Source organism: Stegodyphus dumicola, chromosome 1 (genome assembly GCF_044657685.1).
Source record: "Stegodyphus dumicola isolate Sdum_Otavi_A_Nest chromosome 1, ASM4465768v1".
Taxonomy (NCBI): domain Eukaryota; kingdom Metazoa; phylum Arthropoda; class Arachnida; order Araneae; family Eresidae; genus Stegodyphus; species Stegodyphus dumicola.
This window is the reverse complement of record NC_140768.1, coordinates 256,404,367-256,426,147: the sequence shown is the minus strand read 5'-3', so window position 1 is coordinate 256,426,147 and position 21,781 is coordinate 256,404,367. Positions and strand designations below refer to the sequence as shown.

The 21,781-nt window shown below is 32.1% G+C and overlaps 1 protein-coding gene across 1 annotated transcript in view; it reads right to left on the bottom strand.

The window, feature by feature from the left end:
• LOC118188513 (lutropin-choriogonadotropic hormone receptor-like) overlaps positions 1 to 16,517 on the bottom strand; it is a 458,217-nt gene extending 441,700 nt beyond the window's left edge. The window contains exon 1 of the mRNA XM_085827357.1: positions 16,158 to 16,517. Coding sequence (XP_085683483.1) covers positions 16,158 to 16,447 — 290 coding nt within the window. The 5' untranslated portion in view covers positions 16,448 to 16,517. The remainder of the gene's footprint in view (positions 1 to 16,157) is intronic.
• Positions 16,518 to 21,781: the final 5,264 nt, after the last annotated feature.

Sequence of the window (21,781 nt, the reverse complement as noted above, 5' to 3'; positions counted from 1 at the left end):
GCTATGATCGCTCGTCACGTTTTGCGAACTTGTCCGATTGGAATGTCTTGCTGCTTTTGGTACTTCTCTTCTTCCCCTTTTCTCCGTTTCCTCATCTGAGATTTTCTCCACGTCCGGATTTCTTTATGTCAAGTGCCCTTGGGCTTTAATTCTGGAACCGGCAACATTACTTTTCGCAATTATAGAGTCTAAGTCGTTCGTTGTAAATTTCGTTGCTCCTATTAAAGAGAGACATGCACCTCTTTGTCCTTGCAATCTATGGAGTTTTGACTTGAATGTACGCTAATACAAGATTGTTTGTTTGCTATTTTAATAAGGGAATCTTACATATTTGAAGCTGTTTAACAAAGAGAAATGTTTTGCATGTAAGAGGTTAATATGTATTAGATGTACTGTAGAGACATTAGGATTTTTTTGGAAACAGATAAGATGAAAAATGAGCAAACGCCTTCGCCGGGAATCGAACCACGGACCTCTGGAATACCGACCCAGTGTGAAAAACCTTTACACCACAAAGGCTCGTCAAGAAGGTGGAAGAAATACCTTATATACTCTTCCTTTAGAAGGGCGACTGGTTTTTTTTAGCAGACTCAATCGCCAAATCCTGGGTGAGGAGAATCATCATCTAGCACTCTTTTAGTTCGGGCGCTACTGTAGATACACTAAAATTTTTCTAAGCAGGAGAAATGAAAAATTAACATAAGCTAAGTCATTGGTTCTTATTATTATAGGTTCATTAATTAACACTGGTTCAAGGGAATCGAACCACGGACCTCTGGAATACCAGCCCATTGTGCAAACCACTGCACCACGAAGGCTCGCCAAGAAGGTGGGAGAAATACCTTATAGTACGAGCGTGATATATTGAAATTTTATCCAAGAAAGACAATTGACAATTCTAAATACCACATTTTAGAGTTAAATATGTAAATGCGCTTTCATTACAGATAAGAGAAAAATTACCTTAATGTATTTATGTTTTAGGCTGCCCATAATATGATAATAATTTTGAAATACATATTAGAAGAGAAAAAAAAAACCTCATTATGTTTGGAACATTAGTATATGAATTTCTTTTTAACGAGTTTTTTTTAACTATCATTTGAAAAGCTGATTACGCTTTTGAGGTTTGTTTAATTAAGATAAATATGTTTATTTTAATCCACTGAGAAAGGAAACATATGAAGAGATAATTAAGGCTACAGAGAACCAGTTCTAAAACAACCGAAAATCAGATTAAATCAGATAAATTGCTGTGATGTCAAATGAAAGATTAATTCTGCAAGATTTTTCAGTTATCTTGGTTTTGTGTTAGTGGTTTTGTGTTTTTGCACAAAACTGTCTTCAAAAAATTCCAAAAATATCAATTACGCCCACATTTAATAAAACTTTACGCAATAGTTCAAGTAATATCATGTTCTTTTTTAAATAACTAAAAGAAATTATGTTTAGGAAATCAAGCAGCTTATTGGTGTAGCCGATCTCAGGTGGATTAATTATCAATAATTGCTATTCAAAACAGAAAGTATTAAGAACAAGTGAGCTGAAAGAAGTACATAAGAAAATAAATAATTTTCTATTAGTGCTTCGTGTGTATCTTCGTTTTTTTATTGTTCAAATACTAGTATTTTTCTTCTGCATTGCGTTTTATTTGGTAGTTTTTCCGCCCTTAATGTTTGTTTTATGGTTTTGTTTTGGTATAATGTTATGACCCATGAGAATAAAGTTTAGAGTGGACATGTAGAGCATCTAGATATTGCATGCATTCCAAAGTTAATTTCGGATTCTCAAGAGACATAACAAATTACTTTTGCTTTCGGGATTTGAATTATATATCGTTCTATTTCCAGCTGAACGTGTTAAGCATTTTCACTACAAAAATATGCTAGGAGAAATACGATAAATTTTCATACTCTTTCCTATTTGCAGATTACTAAAAAGGCATCAGACTTAATCTACCAAAATATAGGTAGTTATCGTCCATCATATTTCAATTTGACTGCGTCTATAGGGACTATTGCGGTCTTTAAATATAAGAAAAGTGAAAGAATAATGTTGGGTATCTCATGGGATTCAAATTTGATCTCTTACTGCCACCTGGAACCTACTACCTCCTACTGTCTTTCACCTACACCACCTAACATCACGAGAAACCACTGCACCACAAATGGCAAAGAAGTATCTAATTACTTCTCAGAAATTCATTTATATTTTGAAATCCTAAATGAAGCATCAAATTAATATTTATTATAATTCATGCTGCTTAAACTACTTTCAATGTATTCCATACGTGATTTATATTTTTATATCAAAGTAACGGAACTTTTAAATTTAGTAAAATCTCTTTTAATTTTTCAGCATTAAAAATGTATCTCCCCTGCATAATCATTCTGTTGCGCGCGTACGCGTTCGGAATGGATTGAATACAGAAGTAGACAAAAAGATAATAAAATTTATTCTTATCCCATGAAATAAAACAAAATGCTGATATTTCCTCAGAGATATTCGTACAATATCGCAATATCTCACAGTACTTATATTTCAAACTACTAAAATATACTAAGTATACTAAAATATACTAAATAGAACTCAATTCAAAACAGAGAAAGCTAATCCGATCTCACCGCGAATTCGCTACAATCAACAACAAGAACTAAGTAAACAACAACTAAACAACTGAATTGAGATGATGTTTTGCTCCGGCTTTTATAAGCATCTTAATCCTGCACGAGAACATTCTGGTATTTTCTCGATTTTTCTGGATAGCAAAAGAGTACAATCAAGAGATATCTATTTAGTAAAATGTTAAATGCGCATACTCCTGTATTTTAATTTTTCCTGCGTAGCATTCTCTTCAAATAAGTCTCGTACTGCAATGCAGGAGAATATAAAACGATTTTAATTACAAATTCTACTAATAATAGCAAACTAAATACAAAACCGTAACAATACTTAATTAATATACGCAATAAATGTTCCTTAATATGAAGCAAAATTTAAGTGAAAATTAAGTTTGGATTATTAAGTTAAATTATTTGAAGAGAACTAGTGGAATGCTTCCTGTCATTGCATTATTCAAGATTTACGTATTTGTTATCACCAAAGAGATGGATAATATACTTCACAGAAGAAGAATATGGATTCAGTAATTTATACATCAAAAGCGAAGTGAAAGATATTCGCGATAAAATTCGCAGCAATATACTGAGATGTATGTCAACTCCACGTGTTACTTGACTCAGTAAACCATATCTGTAGTAGAGATATAGTTTATTGAGTGCACAAATCTTTAATGCAAAAGTCTTATATTGTATTTAAAACTCAGTCAAACAGAAAATGTATTTAGTGCACGTTTTGATCAATCTACAGGAAATCACACTGAAGTCAGAAATCGCTATTTTATTGTTACTGATATTTTTTCTATGAATGATTAGTACACACAGTTTGAAGTATTCGCTGTTTATATTAAATATATAGCATTCACTTATAAACTAATTCAAAGAACGGGTTTGTTTTACTCAGGGAGAGAAGGATGATTCTTCAAAAAAGAGCGATAGCGCTTTTAGAGTTCACTCACGATGAGCTCTTGTTGGAAGCGTCCCAGCAGTGTGCGATTTCCATTTTAAGATAAAAAAAAATAATGTTTATTCGCTATTTGATTAATTACATTGATTAGCAACCTAAAATTAATATATATTTTAACATGATTAATCACATTGATTAACAACATAAAATTAATATAAATTTTAACATTTAGTTAATATTTAATATAAACGATGTTTATATTAAATATATACCATTTACTTGTAAACTCATTCAAAGGACGGATTTGTTTTACTTAGCGAGCGAGGGATGATTCTTCAAAAAAGAGCGATATCTCTTTTAGAGTTCACTCACCGTGAGGCCTGTTGGAAGCGTCCTAGCAATGTGCGATTTCCATTTTAAGGTAAAAAAGAATGTTTTTCCTTTCATGTTAAAATTAAATTTTATTTTTTTTCATTTCCTAACTTTCTGAATTTTTTTTTAATTCTAGAATTTTATTGCTCTACGTAGAAAAGAAATTTTAGGAAATCTCAAAAGTAGAGTTGAAAGAAATCACTTTGAGGCCTTAGCTGGAGTCAATTCTCCTAAGCCCACATCTTGTTTGATTTCTTCCACTCTTTGTGCTGTCTTTGCACCTTATTCTTGATTCCCTCTCCGTTACTGATCTTATTCAACAAGTTTATTGTTTATGGGTGATGAGATGTGGAAAAGAAAAGATTCAATTAGTCCTTATCTGAGACTCCCAGACGGTATGATGGTTAGGGGAAGCGACATCGAAGGGCCTGGTTTCGAATCTCGAAGAATGCATGGATGTAAATTGTCTGTCCCCTTATAGAGCTAGAGGTGGTCGCTTTTTAGATTCCTCCATAATAAAATGACCGCCACGTCTCGCCTAAATAGTGGCGAAAGTCTAAAAATGGCTAGTGCCTACAATTAAAGAAAAGAAAGAAAGAAAAGAAAAGAAAACCAAAAGTTCTGATCTGAGCCTACGAAACACTCACCTCTAGTTAATACAAAAATAAATGGCTTGAGCTAAATTGCTTATCTCAAGAATAAATTCAGTGTGTTCTCGGCGCTTTAAAAAAAATGTCGAAAGAAATCAACAACAAAGGCGAATCTTGAATTTTAGGTTCTATAGCCTGTAGTTTGGCCTGTAGTCCGAAAGAATCTAAAATTTATTCAATATTTCCATTGTTGAAGCACCTAAATGAGTTTCACAAAATAATACAACTCTTCTCGAAAGAAGACGCGAACATTTTGTTTAATGAGTTACGTGACATGCAGTGATTGCTTACGTCATCACACATATAACTGAGAAAAAACTTCGTATCTGCATGTACATACCTCTTCAAAATCCGTTAAGATATCTTTTACTGTGTTCTTCTAGATATTGTTATGATGCTGTTCCTCTAGTGCCAATTATATCGTAAATCCTTTTCTATGTTCCTATTTTTTTTTTCTTAATAATGCACAAATTATGGATTACACTTTTATACTATTTTAATATTTTTTCTAATTACAACATTTGACTCTTAAAAACATAAACAATCCAGCTTTTAAAATTTTAAAATTGTGTTTGAATTTTATTTAATACCATTCAGCTTTATCAGTAAAAATAATATGTGCTATTTATCTAAGGCTTCTTCTTCCAGTTTTAATGTCTTATAGCTTTTTAGCAAGATATTGTTTTGGAGCAAGGTAAATAATAATATTTTTTAAGGTAAGAGATCTATCCGTTTCTTCAAAACATGTTGAAAGAACATGTCCTTGGTTCATTAATCTTTGAAAAATGTAAATAATGCCTTTTGCAAAAACCAATTTGTATCTGAGATTTAAGACGCAATAACTTCTCATTTAACTGGACTAGTACTCTGGACGACATCCAAAGTTAATTCAAAGTCACTGTTTATCCAACAACAGACAAAAGAAAAGACCGAAGAAGAAGTATAATAATATTATAATTAACAGAAAAATAATGTTAAAAACTTACCTGTATTTTAGAGCAGCTTAATTTGCAAAATAAGTTCACCTGATTCTATAATTAAATTCACATTTAAAACAAAAAGAGTCACTTCAAAACAGAAAGAACAATAATTTTTGAACAATAACAGCTTTCTAGAATGCTGTAGGATCACTTCAAATAACCATAAATTTATGCAATATTTATGAGATGCAGGGACAAAGTCTCGTCCTTTTCTATTTTAGAAATCTGGCAGTCTTCAATCTACAAGACATATATACCTAATATAATTTACACAATAGATTCTTAAATAATGCATACAAAAGCTAATGTTTTATGTGATATAAATGAATGAATAAATTAGAAACAAGTAGTAAACAAGTAAATACAACAAGTAGTAAATAGCAACATCAAATTTATTTCACCTTTGAAAAATAAGAAGCAATCCTTTACATTATATACCGGAGACCTGAAATTCTAAATGTGTGTAACCTTTTATAGTAGAAGTTCAGGCGTTTTGAGTTCTCACATTACGGTTTAACAAAGTTTAAAAGAGGCGAATTGGACAAAACTTATTAGGTGCTCCAAGAGGAGTATCAGGTGCTCCAAGAACCCTAGATACACAAACACATATGTATACAAGTATGTAGCTAGTTAAAAGGGAAAAAAAAAATGTTTACGTTGAGAAATTTCCGCGAATACAGCAATCGTGGTACTTAAAACTGAATGGTCACATGTGTTAATAATGTGAAAATAAAAGTCAAAAACTTGCTTTAAAATTTAAAAATAAGACAAAAAAAAAACAAAAAAAAAAAAAAAAAAACAAATTCAGAAATTTTATGTAATTAACTAAATTAACCAACTTGATAAGGAGGAAAGCTAAACTTTTAACTTTGTTTAAGAAAAATAACTAAATATTTCCAAATTAAAACCTTAAAATGTTTATATCAGGTAACAAAATTACAATGAATGTGATATTATTTGATCAACTTAGTAACAAACTTCATTGGCAGAAAGATACATTTTAAAGTATAAAAATATAAGCATGTCATCTGAGATTATCTTTTAAGATGAATTTCTATGATTCATTTTTAATTAAGCAATTAATATATGAGATATATTTCTTTCTATGATTATTTATTTCTTGTCTTTTTTTTTCAAAGAGGCTTGGAGCAACAAGCCCCAAGCTTGGAGAATTTTTTCCTCAGTATACATGCACGAGATGTCCATTTTAGTTTTAAAAATATGCATTCTAGTCATGAAAATTAACGCCTGTTAAACTAAAAAGGAATTAGAGTCCATGTTAATCAATATTTTTCCCTGTGATAAACCGTTTTAAGATTCAAAATTAATAAATTAGTGTTTTGAAGTTCCATTTTTTTCTGTAACATTTTCTTAAAAATAATGCTAAATGGCGGAATTCGACATCCAGATTTTATGTCACCTGCCATATAGAATTTGAAGTGTTTGAAATAAAAAATGCGTTGCGTTAAAATTTGTTGTTCAATGTTATCAGGCCTTTTACACCAGTTTACAATAGACTGGCTTCTGTGAACATAGAACACCTGTATCATCTATCGTAGAAATGATAAGTTTCAGGTATCTTAGGAAAATTTTGGAAATATCAAAAATTGAACTGATTTTCATTTGTATATTACATACAGTAATTGGTGAAATATGATATAGGAACTTTTAACGTACTTATACAGGATCACCCATGTTAAAAGATTTTGGGATAGATGGAAAATTAATCGGAGAAAATTTTAAAAGCTTTTCGAAATATATCTTTTCTGATGTGGAACTTATACATCACATCAAACGCTAGGAGTTATGTGCTAAGAATATATCTGCAGTGGCCCTGCATATTATTGAAAATTTGGCATAATTACCTTCACAGAGATTATGGAACAAGAGAATAGGCAACCCGACATGTCACAATTCTCTAAAGTAAATGGCGAGAGTAGCAAAAATTTTAGTAACAGTATGTATAGTTAATAAATCTGTTACCATTACATTCACTTCTTCTGACCAACATGGGTATCTTGTTACGCGGTCTTAATTAAATAAATAAAAGCCAAGCAAATAAAGGCTTACAGAAAAGTACTATTAATGATGTCAGAAATTCTGGTGGTGAGAAAATTACATGTGAGTTACCAAAATCTACTATCTGAATCAACAAGTATCTATAACCACTATCTGAATTTGTTATTTTACAGTATGGCGTGACACGCATGTATTCTATGTAAAGCAAGGCAAGTTTCCGCAGGTTCTCATTATTTCGGTTCATTCAGTTCTGTTCTAAACAAACATTAATGGATTTGGTTCGACGTGATACAACTTTACTCTCAATGAAATGAAAATTTACCCTCATTATATTTCACACGAATCAGCAAAAACTATCCCTTATGAAGAGTTAGCTTATTATCAATGTTTGGAGAAACACTCTGTTACTGTAACTTATCCTTCTAAACCAGCCTTAATACGATGGCCTTGAAAAATCTATATTGTCAAATTTCAAATTGTCATATCTATTCAAAATTCATTTGCAACGAGTAGTAAATTATCACTGTATGAGGTTCATACAGTTATGATAAAAACTCATCGACTGTACATTCCAGTAAAAAACAAATGCTACTGAATACTTTTTGTTCTGAGTTAATTATAGGCTGAATGTATTTGTCTTACCATTCCCAGTCATGTTTGTTATACATTACAATACATATATAAATTATATACATTAATGTGATTTATGGTTAGTAAATAAAAACTCACTAAGCAAAATATTTCAGCTTCTTAGTTGTATGTAATAAGTTAACGCACTTTTAACAAACGGCAGAACAGCGATCAAATTAAGTTGCTTTCGAGGGTGATTTGGAATTTACTTTGAACAAAAGATCTAGGCCTAATCAGAAAGAAAACTATTGTAGAGCCATGAATGATATAGAAAATTCTTCGCTTAGTCATTCCAGCCTCTGGCATAAATGGGTCATAACACACGGAAGAACGTTAATGAAAACTAAGGAATTCCATTAGACCATCGCGATATATTTTGTTGTTATGAAACTCGAAGCAAAAACTGTAATATTTGCACTTATTATTTTTGAGGTATTTGGGAGGAAATCAGTTTGTTAGATTGCTAAAATGTATGAAGTCAGGGTGTTAACTTATAATATTTCTGATAGCTTAATAAAAATGTTTTGTAATACCTTACGATCAGTATTACAGACTTTACACAAATCTATTTACGGCATGAATTAATATCAGACAATGTCTAGTTCTTAAAATGTCAACAAAGAGTATTAGGAGATAAAATTTAGATTTAACTCCTTGACGGTTGGGCGATTAAGTAAATCTTTCTTTCTAAGTATGTGCAAAATCTGTCAGTCGTAAATTAATGCGAGCGGTGTTCGTTTTCGCCCACTGCACTGCGCAAATAGAATGCGAGCTGATCCCGTTGATGATCATGAAAAGGTTAAGTAGTAAATTAAGCAATTGTGATTCAGATTTAATAAATGTTGATGAATGAATTTTCGCATAGAGATTATTTCAGTCATTATCAATGAATTTCTAAATCTAATAGTCAGATATCTGGATTTTTTTAAAACTTTTTCCTTGAAATATTATTTTAAATAGTGCAGGCCTTTAAAAACGAATGTTTGAATGAGAATAAAATAGTAAATTTTATTAAAAAGAGAAATGCAGATTGTCTCATACAAGACCTTGAAATTTTTTTTGCTGCCCAGAATGCAGCTGACTGGCAAATATAATTGCAAAAGCCCTTATTTCTAGATATATCAAATGCATATGAACTAGCGCTATACTGTCTTCTACTTTCTTATACATATTGATCGTAAAACTTCTTCGGTTTGCCTTCCACCACACTTTAAATCATGTCATCCGACTAAACAAAAGTTAGCTTCCTTTTATTCCTATGTTTTCCGTGCTCTTCAAGTTTGCTCCTCCAAACTAGCCCTTGATGAAGAACTAAATTATTTAAAAGCAATAGCTATTGACAGGGGCTTTCCACCCAACATTATTAATCAAGCAGTTAAAAAATTCTCATCTCAACACACTAAAAGGCACACTCTTGTTTTAGGAGATTATAAAAATTCTGTTGTCATTCCCTTCTTTCCATCAATTAGCTATAAAGTTGCACATATTTTGCAGAAATTTAAGTTTCGGGTTGTTTATTCTCCCATCAATAAATTCCGAGTTCCATACTCAAGGACCCCATTCCGGATATGAATTCCTGGGGTATTTATAGGATTCATTGCCAGTGTGGTTTAATTTACATTGGCCGAACTAAGAGAGCCTTAAAATTTCGCGTCAAGGAACATGAGGCATATGTTAGAAAAAAGGAAACACAGAAGTCTTCTGTTACTCAACATTGTTGGTCCGAAAATCACACTTTCAATTTTTCGGCTGCCAAAATTATTCAAAAAACATCTTCCATTGGAGAACTGGATTTTCTAGAGGCATTTCACATTCATAAAATTTTTCTGTTTTAGTTAACGATTCTAATTCCAATCCAAATTTGCTTTCGGCTTTTAAACAAATTATGTTTTAGTTCTGGTTTCACCAACAGATGGCGCCACTTGCTTATTCTTGTCCAGGTTTTCTTATCTTATCTAATCGTAATTCCTATCTTGTTCATTTGCGGTTTTGCAGCTGAGATGGTGGTTCGGTAAAACCATCGAAACTAGTCCTGTGAAAATTTTGTAAATATAACGCTGACTTTTGTTGTTTGACTTCTGAATTAGTATTTATTAGGCGTGTTATTGTGTCTTAATCTAATTAATAATTAACATTTTTCTTCACAAATTAAGGTGTAATTTATTTTAATTCTCCAAATTAACTGGTCATTCCCTTAAAATTTCTAATCACTTCTTAATATTACCAGCTAGCAATATTTAATTTATGTAAGTAATAAAAATTTATATATGTGGATAAATGGTTATTAACTAGTCCACCATGGCATTTGGGAAGACAAGTAAATGTAGAAAATATTTTTTAAATTTCACTCACAGATGGAAGACATTTTTTCCGGATTGTAGGATCTTTAGTGTCCAATCCACTGGGAAATGAGCAAAGACATTTTTTTTTTTTCAAAACACTTTCAGAAGCGTTTGTTGATTTCAGGAATCACAGGTGTAGTGACCATGGCATTTGGGAAAGAAAAATTCCCAAATGCCACGGTCAATAATATATGTCTATATTAAAGACAAATTCTTCAATCAGCCAGGAACCTCCTTAAAAATATCCATTAAGTGAGAGACAATTTCCGAACACAAAGATGTTTAGTGTCCAATCCAAGCCACTGGGAAATGAGAAAAGACCATTTTTTTTCTTTCTGTCAAAACACTTTCGGAAGCGTCCATTGAATTCAGGAACAACGCGTGCATGATACCTCTTTCTAGAAGAAATCTGTATCTCATGACAAATTCCTTCAACTGGAATGTCTCAAACATGACTATTCAAGGAGTTCTCCAAAATAAACATTGAAACGGCGAAACTAAATTTTGCGTAAAGCACAAACTCTGGGTGTAACAAATCTCTTCTGTCTATGATAAATAATTCTAACTGGAAAGCCTCTAACATAGCTATTCAAAGATCTCAAAATACAGGATGAAACCGTGAAATTAAATTTTGCGTAGAGCACTTTCTCCGTTCGAACAAATTCTCATCAGAGGAAAGCCGCGAGAAACCTTACCTCAGACCGCAGACGCAAGCCCCCGACAGAAGGGTCGAACTTTCTCTTTTCTGCTTTACATCTTCGCAACTGAAATCTCTCTCCAAATCCGACTCAATAGCCGGCGCTTGCGAGAGCAAAATACGCAAGGGGTCAAGTCCCACTCTTTTCTCCTCTTCCTCTTAGCTCGAAAATCAGAATCAGAATGAAATATAGCCTGGTGTAAAGTAAACTCTCCTCTCCGCCCCCCGAAAATTTCATTGGCTTACAAAAAATCATAAAATTAAAATCACACCAATGCCAGAATTTTACTTTATCTTTACTGAGAAAATTACAGCCCCACAACGAATCAAAAACAAGAAAATCTGACAATGCAGCCGACATCTGTTCTCAAGAAAAAGTGGGAACTAAAGTGGACCCCCCAACTAACAAGCAGAAACTAAGCTTTACGAGAATCCAATTACCTAAGCTTACAACAACTCCCACTGTCTGAAGTTAAAAAAAAATTGCAACTATTACAAAGCGAAAGCAAGATGATTTTCATTACAAACGCCATTAGTAAAAGGTGACACTACAACACCCTACTGCCTCCACTGATATTAAAAGGCCATAAACCAATAAACCAGGTGACTTTTGCAACCGTTTCTTGTCTTTGTTACACTACACTTTCAAGAACTATCAGTTAAATAAGGCTTTAACAATACTTTTTTTCCAGATTAAAATACACATGAGTAGAAATAAAAATACCAGAATAATGATAACTTAAAACACATATTAATAATTAAAATTCGCGACATAACAGCTCCTAAGCATTATATCTTAACAGCAACCCAGTTAACAGCGTATGTAGCATTGCAGAATTCATACAATAAGAAATTCCTATGAAGATCACTTATGGATCCAAATGATTTTAAACTTCTATGAAAGATGTCATCTTGGAAAAATTATTTCAATACCACCCTTAGGTTTGAAAGAATACTAGTAATTTTCAGAGACGGCTTAATTGCAGAGTGCAATCCTAAATAAAAATTAATTGTTTCCATCGTAATAATTCGAAACCTAGGGAAAATACGAATACAAAATATGATGCCAACTCGTTCCTAATACTAAAATTTTAATCGTTAATGTATTTCCAGGATAATAATTTAATACAAGTCTCAAATGTATTCATAAGGTGATAAAATGTTTCCACATTCATTTCTGCATTTCTGTTTAGTGTTTAAAGTCGATTCATATTACCGATTGAATTTGTTTATAAATCAACTCTTTTATATTGGTAGTATCTTCTCATTGTTCAATGGCAGAAAAGATACTATTATTTGTAAACAGCGTTTCTATCTGCCTTAATGCTGCCGTCACACTTAATCATGAATTTAATTTTCTCTTAATTCTAATTCTTTCCCTTGGAGTTTTAGTAACGCTTGATAAATTTAATTTAAGCTTTATGGTATCATTAAAATATATTCTTATTTTCCTTCAAATCTTTTATCTTGTAATACATGCAGTAGCTTCTTTATTATCTTATACCGTTTGCCATTAACGGTACAGGTAACAGGATCCGCAGGACATAAAAACGATTGGGTCACAATAAACGCTTACGTTAACCCCCGCCACACCCTGACATTTGCAAAAAGAAAAGGCAACTGATGCAAAGTGGTGGTGTGGTGTATTTAATTATGGCAAAGCACACTAGGGCTATCTGCCTAAGGGGAGGGATGCCTTTCGTGGAGGACTTTCTAAGGGAAACTGGCTCGTATACCCGTTACACATGGGGAAAACCACGAAAACGCCCATGCAGCCAGCCCGTTCGCGGGATTCGAACCTCGGACCGAACTACCAGTGTTCAGCGACTTTACCGCTCGGCCGCTGGTGGGCCCTTGATGCAAAGTGGAATGCATTATCCGTTACCCATATTCTGGTTGCTGAGTATTGACAGAACCTTGGAGATAAAAATGGTCTTTGTCTGTCCACAGAATGTTTCATTGCCATGCAATGTCCACTTCCTTTCTAGCTAAATACTGTTCAGCGAAAGTTTACTGCATTGCCAGGCCAGCATTATGCAACACCTGAATGTGCGCAATTGTGTATGTATAGAATTGAAGGATGTTTCATAAAATTTTACGAACTGTGCTGATAGGCATGTCTACAGATCGGAGAATTCCTCTTGCCCTCCACGTTCACAAATCAGTGTTCGTCTCTTCTTGCAGTGCTCTACCATCATCTTCTACTGAAGTTTAAGCGACTGCTTTCCTACCTCTGCCAAATCCCACGTCAGAGAATCAGTCTTTTTTAATTTACGAATCATCATTTGCAGACTCTTGACCCGGAACTTCTTCACTACTGATGACGCATAGTCAACGTTCTAGCAAAAACCATCACAAGAAGAACCCTGTTCTTAAGAATCAGGATCATCTCTTTGCAACTGGGATTTAACTGTAGAAGTTTTCACTAAATTATCTTAATTTGGTCTTGAGCCCTTCACGAAATAAACGTGATTAAGTGTACAGTTTATCATTGAGAGTCTAGAGAACGTTTGACATCAAGATGCAAAGTCGATTTCGACTAAGTCTAGAGCTGTTGCCGCAATCTAGACAGAGTCATGAGAAGCTTCTTAGATGCAGAATAACGGAAACTGTACGTACACTGTTGTCATGTTATGTCTTTTAACATATTCTAGCGAGAACAGCACCATGAGCACTTGTTACGTTTTTATTCCACATACCATACATATATTTTCCTTAATGAGGTTAAAATATCGCATGTGAGTCTAATATAAAATTTAATTTTAATACAAACAAATTGTTCAAATGATAAATTGAGTATTTTCTCAACAATCGAAATATGTATAGTTTAAAAATGCAAAAATTTAAGACATAATAAATTAATATTTTAATAATCAATAGTGTTTATTTCTTTAGAAACTTCTAATGGTAACTTTAAATTCTGAGCGAAGAGAAAATCTCTATTTTTATATTTCATCTCCTAAATTTTAGGCGTGCACAAAAAAATAATTTCAGGAACAGAGATGTAAGATAGTTTTATCTGAAACGTCTGAAAACAGTAAAAATGAATAAATAAATAAATTAAGTTCAGAATTCTTCAACTTTTAATTCTAGTCATTAATAATTAATCTTCAAGAAAGTACCGTGAATGAGGAACATTGCCACTAAAAGATATATTATAAATCGTCTTTCCTAGCAGTCTCATAAATTCCATTATTCATGAAATAAACCTGCCTCATTGCTCAGGAAGATGCTAGGCTATTTATAAACGGAATTTCTCTCGGGAAGCGAGCTATGCATATGATAGTAAAAAATATTAAATAAAAATAAATTGTTTAAAATATAACAGCAATAAATGAAAGATTTAAATTATTTTTTCAGTTCTTTTATCTGGCATTTTAAAAGTTATCCATGCGAGATCAGTAAATTAAATAGATTACCTATTCTATACATGTATTATTTGATTTATATAATTTAAGGTTTGAACATCGTTCACCGATAAGACTTAATTAGAGTATAATAATTGAAATCTTTCTAGTAAAAGTTTCTTCAAATTTAATAAATTTTTAAACAAAACTTTTAAAAGATATAATTTGGTTTCTAAACAGAAAATGATTTTCAAATAGGTCATAACCTGGAATGGTAATCCTTGTTTTAAAAGACTATTGCAATATAAATGGAATTTTTTACAGTAAATTACTAAACAAATCACAGGAAATTACTTTAATAGAATGTTTAACTGATCGTTATGAAGTATATACAGATTTCAAAGATGTTTTAATTAACTTAATATGCCCAGCAGGAAATAAGAGACATTCCAAGTAAAACATAAGAATGCGTCACATTAAGTGTTATAATACACATCTTGGGATAAAAATTTGGTTATTTCCTTAATATGTTTAGTTTTTCAACTTTTAATCTTTAAAATTATAATTAAAACTATTCTTCAAAAACATAGTAGTGCTAATGGAGGATTTAAGTTTTTGTTTAATTTAATCATGCAAAAATTTGAGTAATTTATCAAAGAATTGTAAAAATAATCAAACTGTAAACTGCCTTTCTAGAAACTTAATAATAAAACCGATATAAGATAATAAATTATAAAATAAATAAATAGATATAATAATAAAATAGAATTTGAAAATAAAATAGAAAAAATAAACTCTCAGATACTGGAAGCTGACATACTTAAATTTTAGCAACAAAAATTCTTTTCAATACATAAAAGTTTAAATACTATACCTACAAAAAATTATCTTTGAAGATAAACTTAAAATTCAGTTTACATAAAATATTAACAACTTTTGCGCCAAGTCTAAATAGTAAGTTTTAAAATAGTTTCATCATTATAGAAATCAAATCTATGAACGGTGAAAAATTCAAAATTTCCTATCACCGATACCAGATTTCATCTTATTATTGCTTCAAAGAAGTAATAATTACTCATTCAGTAAATCCTAATATGAAACTTTTAGTATCATATTAGGATATATACGTGAAGTATATATACGTAAAATCAGAGAAAATGCAGTGGTATTGCAAGATAACTAGTCCATCCTGCAAAAAACTACTTTTGGAAAATACACAAGTATTAAAACATTTTGAATGATTTTTCACGACGTCTCTTAACTGCGATTATTCTACTTAAAATCATAAAAAACTATAAATTAGCTAAAGTTTTATTCACTCCCTTCTTCTTTTAAATTTACATTTACTATGTGTGTTTAATTCTTTTCTGTTTACAACGTTTTCATTAAATTCATAAGAAAAGTTAAATTCTATTACCAATATTAATAATGGAAAAATTTTTCCTTATGGGACCTTCATTGTTATTACTTTACATTTTTTTGGTACTTTCTTCAAAAGTATCCAGTAGGAATTTTAGAAGCTTAGCCATCACAAACTGTGGACAGACTAAACAAAACTTAATGAGTGAAAAAAAACATGTAAATGTAATACTTACAGTCGAGTCACCCCTCTCGTAAGATTGGCTTTAAAATCCTTGACCCCCGGTCCTCTGCAAGCGCAAACAATTTCCTCAGGTAGGACTGGATCCTTCTGGCACTTGCAGCCGTGTACAGGATGTCCGGCACCGTAGCCCCGAAGGCCCATCCGGTAGTGGTGGAACCCCATTGAAAAGTTGTTCTTCTCCCCTTCCTTAAACAAAACCTCCGAAGACATCCCATCTACGTCCACCGAAGCCTGAAGCAATAACAAGAAGAGGATTCTCAAGCAAGAAGTGGTGCTCCACATAGTTTGTATGTCAGAAAGTTTTTATTTGAACAGTAGAAAGTTTGTGTTGAGTTTGCGAAGAGGTTGTTCCTGCACGTGTTCTTAGAACGGCTGACAACGATGTGAATGAGGTGGAAGCCGTGGTGGGTTTGTGACCCGGAGAGGAATATCGATTTTCAGAGATTCCATGAATAGGATGGTCAGGAAAGGGGGTAGAGTGAGTTATCGCGTTTGTTCAACAGGTGAAAAGAATTTTATTGCGTAAATGAACATTACTTTTCTTCAAAAGTAAATAAATCTGCAGCTTCTTTCCTAAAAGTTTTGAAAGTAATAAAATTTAAGATTTTCAAAACAAAAATGCGTTGATAGTGTTAAAGTGGTAACTGTACTTCAATAAAATGTTAAAACTTTCTTCAAACATTTAACTCGAATTAAAATTTTTAAATTTTAATAATAAAAATGTTGTAAGCAATTTTTAACTGATAGAAGTACTGGAAAAACATTTCCAACAGAAATAATTCTTTCTGTATCATATAATGTAGTCTCGCCTGATAGAATTAAGAAACCTAAATTCTCCCTCCTGTTTCCGCAACAAAACAAATGTTTTTATACATCACCGATAATGCTAAAAGAAAGAAAGAAAAAATATCCCCATAAAGCAAAAATACGATAAATGTAAGTATATAAAAAATAGTAAAAGAGTCGAATTTTTAAAAGAGTAAAACATGACGAGAAAAAAACTGGGATTTTAATTACATAAATTTACTTCTATAAACACTTATTCAAACCTTTTTATCTAAAATGAGGAAATTGTACATATTTCCATTTTTCGATATTGTCGCAGATCAGTACGAAAGTAAAGTATGAATAAGAAAGCAAATAAGAAATCAGATAACCACCACCCGTAAATAGAGTTGATTTTTGCCTAAGTTAAATTAAGTTCTTATAATATAGCAAAGAAGAAGAGGCCTGTCTTTCGAAAGGAAGAAATTCCTTCGTGGAGGACTTCTTAAGGGAATTCTCTCGTTTTCACGTTTCACATGGTCAAAAAAAACGAAAACCAATCATATAGCCAATCTGTTCCCCAGTCATCGTACCCTTGGTCAAACTACTAGTAATCTGCAGCCTTAATCATTCGATTGCTATTTGGGCTGGGTTTTAGCTGATTTTGTATTTAATAGTTATATATATCTTTTATACATGACGAAACATAAATATTTTTTTAAAAAAATGGTGTAAGGAAAAGGTAAAGTAAAATAGGTTATTAGAACTAAAAGTCAAACTATGCTATTTTAAATTTTTTTTTAGGCTTTGCATTCTTGTCTGTATTTCATTCCTTATACATCTGTAACTAAATTAAAAATTTTTGGGGTAATTAACTGATCATTCTGTTTTTTCATCTTTAACTGGGGACTCAGCTTTCAACATGCTTTTACATTAATGGTAGTTATTTATCTTCTGTTAATTGTGTTTAATTATCCATTTATATACGTATGTCGGAAATAACTTTACACACACACACACACACATATACAGATATAGATAGATAGACAAATGAGTAGCTAGATAGATATTAATTATAACTGAAAGAAAGGTTGCGAGATTGTTATATATATATATATTGCATTTTTTCGTTAGTATAATCGGCACTCAATAATAATTTTATTTTGTGCAAAAACACTATTAATTTATTCGACTTAGTATTTTATAATTTAATTTTTTATTCATGAATTTTAGATATAATGCAAAAATCAAAGCTCCACAATTTTAAAATTGAATTCCTTTCAGATGAAATTACTTTTAAAGGAGAAAAGTATATAACTGTGTACATAACAGGGGTGGACAATCTTTCATGTCAGTAACAGCCGTACGTTTGAATCGAGTAACGTTCGAAAGACGCAAATGGATTTTCCGAAAGCCGCAAGTCCATATTTAACATGATTTTTAAAAGTGGTGAAACATGCTTGAAATGGAAAGAAACGTCGAATTCTAATCAATCATCCAATCACAGTTTGTGACAATGTGCCCAAGACAACGCGAAGTTTCTTTTTATCTAATTGCAGCTTTGTGCGGTAAAAAGTACAATTTTTGAGTATTTAGTTACTTCGATTCTTCCGCTATACCTTTTAGCAAATATAATGTTCGTGAAATTTCGGATTCGTCTTAAATCTGCTCTCCAAAGACTCATATCGTTTTCCTGCTACCTCGAAACTATCCTGCAATTCCCCCGCATGTTCACTCCATGGCAAGCAAACCGAGTATCTGCTGTCCTCAAATTTTTTGATGCTCGAAATTTAACAAAAGTTGACATAGTCTCCGAAGTAGGGATTGCCATTAAGTTTATTAGAAATTCCCAAAGCTTCCAGCTGCCCTAAATTTCTCAACAATTCGGAATTCAAATCTACTTTTAAATTACTTTTAACTTGCATTAAATTTTGTAGAATATTAAATATTTCTAACGCATCTCACGCGCTTTCAGTTCCGCTCACAGATCGACTCAAGAATGTCTCTAACCTAATAACAATTCAGAAATTCTGAAGGCTTTTCCTGTAAAACTTTGACAAGCATTTACAAGCAAATCTAGCTTTTAAAGGTTTTCGTTACAAAATTGTTTAATAGATCAGTTAAATTTTTATGTTTTTACTTCCTTGTAAAAACATAAAAATAAAGTAGTAAATAAAAAAAAAAAAGGAAGTATTGTATTCGCGAAAAGTTTCAGGCAGCATATTTCAACGAAAATATCCATTTTAACCGCTTTCGAATGCAATTTAACGGTATATTTGCGTGATATATGTACGTAAGAACAGAATAAAAGACTCTTTTTCTCCAAAAAAATTATAAAACAGCTTTAAAATGAATAGTAAATAATGAATAGCTTTAAAATGAATGTAGATGTGCACCTCGTATTTTGGTTGCAATCGGCCGCGCCAAACGTATATAAATATATTTATATATATATATATCCGCTCTGTTACCCGCCTCAGTGATCTCAGTTTCTTTACTCTTATATGTTTGCAAATTCTACATTTTTTGCTTTAAAAATGATTGAATTATGTTGTTTTTATCTTCCGGTTAAGGATTTTATTCCTTTAGTAAATCTGTGTGCAATATGTTTAGAATAATTAACAATTTTAAAGTTGTTTAAGTGCCGCTAAGCCTTATAATTTTTTTGATGGCGGCCATTGCTTGTTTACATTTGAAACAGCAGAGTAGTGGATTTGTTGTCAATCTAGAGAAACGTAGCTTCGCAACAACAAAGATAACGCCTTCATTTATTATTGCGAATTAAATCATGCTTAATCCTTTCTGGAATTTTTTCGAGGAAATAAGTGCTTAAGATTTACTTCGTAATTTTTAATACAGATATTTTGAGTTTTTATGCATTTTTGCCTTGTCGCGAAGTGAAAACTAAATATATTGAATGAAAAATACTCAATCGTCTGTGAAAAACTGTTTCTTTTTTGTTTTGTTTGCTTAATTTCTTTTATACATCGTTCTAGCTTTATTATAGTATTTGAATAGAACATGTGGCAACGATTAGATAATTCTTTAAATGATATAAATTTTGTGTATTCTGAGTTATAATATGAACGAAATATAATACTGGTAAGTGAACCAAGTGCCAGAGTGTCGCTATGGTAAACAAATAAAGTGAAGTTTAAAGAATGCATTTATTCTATTGCGGTTTATGCGCTACCGATGAAGTAGGCTTAATTCAATCCAATAAGATTAAACGAAATGCAAGAAAAAATGCGTATAATTTAATATTCCGTACAAGGAAGTCATGTGGTGTACACATCAGATTTTTTAATAACATTATTAAGTTTCTTACTAACAAGGAAGGCAATAAAGTTTATACTGTTTGGGCATTGACCAGTTTTCGCTTACTAATAGCTTCGTTAAAGTAAAGGAAATGAATTAATTACTTTCTTTTGGATATTGAGTAGTTTTATTTTACCATATTTCCTACATATGTTTTATTTACGTAAGTGTCACTCCACCCGTCCGGCAGATCCGCACGAGACTCGCCGCGCTATGGCCATTCCTGGTATATAACATGTACATGAGTTTTGCCAAAAATCTTATGATTCTCTTAATACGAACACAAAACTGATAATGATCGTGTGTTTATACAAGCTTTAAAAAGACTGCTACAACAGCTTGTATTGCTGCTTAAGCCTGCTTGATAGCATTCAGAATGCTTCAAAATGTGGCTGGAGTTTCTAAACCTTGCTAACTAGATCTTTTCAAACATGCTCAATTAAATTAATATCTGTGTCAGAACACTGCTCCTTTTTCTGGATATGCTTAGTTTTCTGAGTATGCTTAGTATGCAGATGAATCGTATATCTGTGAATGAGGTATTGCATTATTGCCCATTAAGAGATATTCAACGTTCAAAGATTTTCTAAGGAGTTTCATGTATGGATTCAAACTCTGAATAATTTTGAGTATTTCAAGACCAAATTTAATGCATGTAAAAGTGACTTAAGTCCATCTCAAGCTTTGGCGGTATATCGGGAAACACTTTCGCATTATCCAACTAAGAACATTCAGATACTAGTTTGCTGCAAGCGTTTACTTTCACACTGTAGAAATCTATTTTACGTTACAGTAGAAGAATGACCTAAGAATAATATTAATTGATTATCTCAAGCATAATTTTTACATTTGGTAATGAACTGCTAATATGATACCGTTGGTGAGCGCGACTCAACCTCCTTGTTTCTTTCCACTATTACACGGAGATTGCATCATCCGAATCATGATGCAATAATGATTTCCCAAGCATTATTTTTATAGTTATTGCTTTGAATAAGCTTTGTGGATGACTTCTCTGAAGAAAGCCAAAGACAAGTCATATATTCAAGAGCATTTTAGAAACATAAAGTAATAGCAAAAAAAATTATGGTACGAGTTGGATCAGTTTCAGATGGTTATACAAACAGATATATCCTTCATTGGTTTCTTAAAAGAGTAGACATTTTGCATACGCAAAACTCTTTAGAAGATCTGTTGGTGATGAGTTTCTGTTAAGGGATGATAATTATGATTTCATTGAGCGATACCCATTCCTTGAATATTCGAAACTGAGGAATGTAGCGAAAGAAGTGGCCCTCTCCCCCGCTTCTCGGATTTACCTATCCAGATGGTACATTGGTTATGGGAGGTAAACCGCTGAGTTGGCTTCCGACCCAGGTATAGATATATGCATGCAGAATTAGTTACCAACTCGGCGGGAGACAACCACTAGTTACCAGGCCGCAGCCCTTGGCAGCTCCGGCTGAGCAGACGACATTTATAAAATGCAAAAAAAGAGATTTAAAAAAAGAGACTTTGTAGATTCTGGAACCA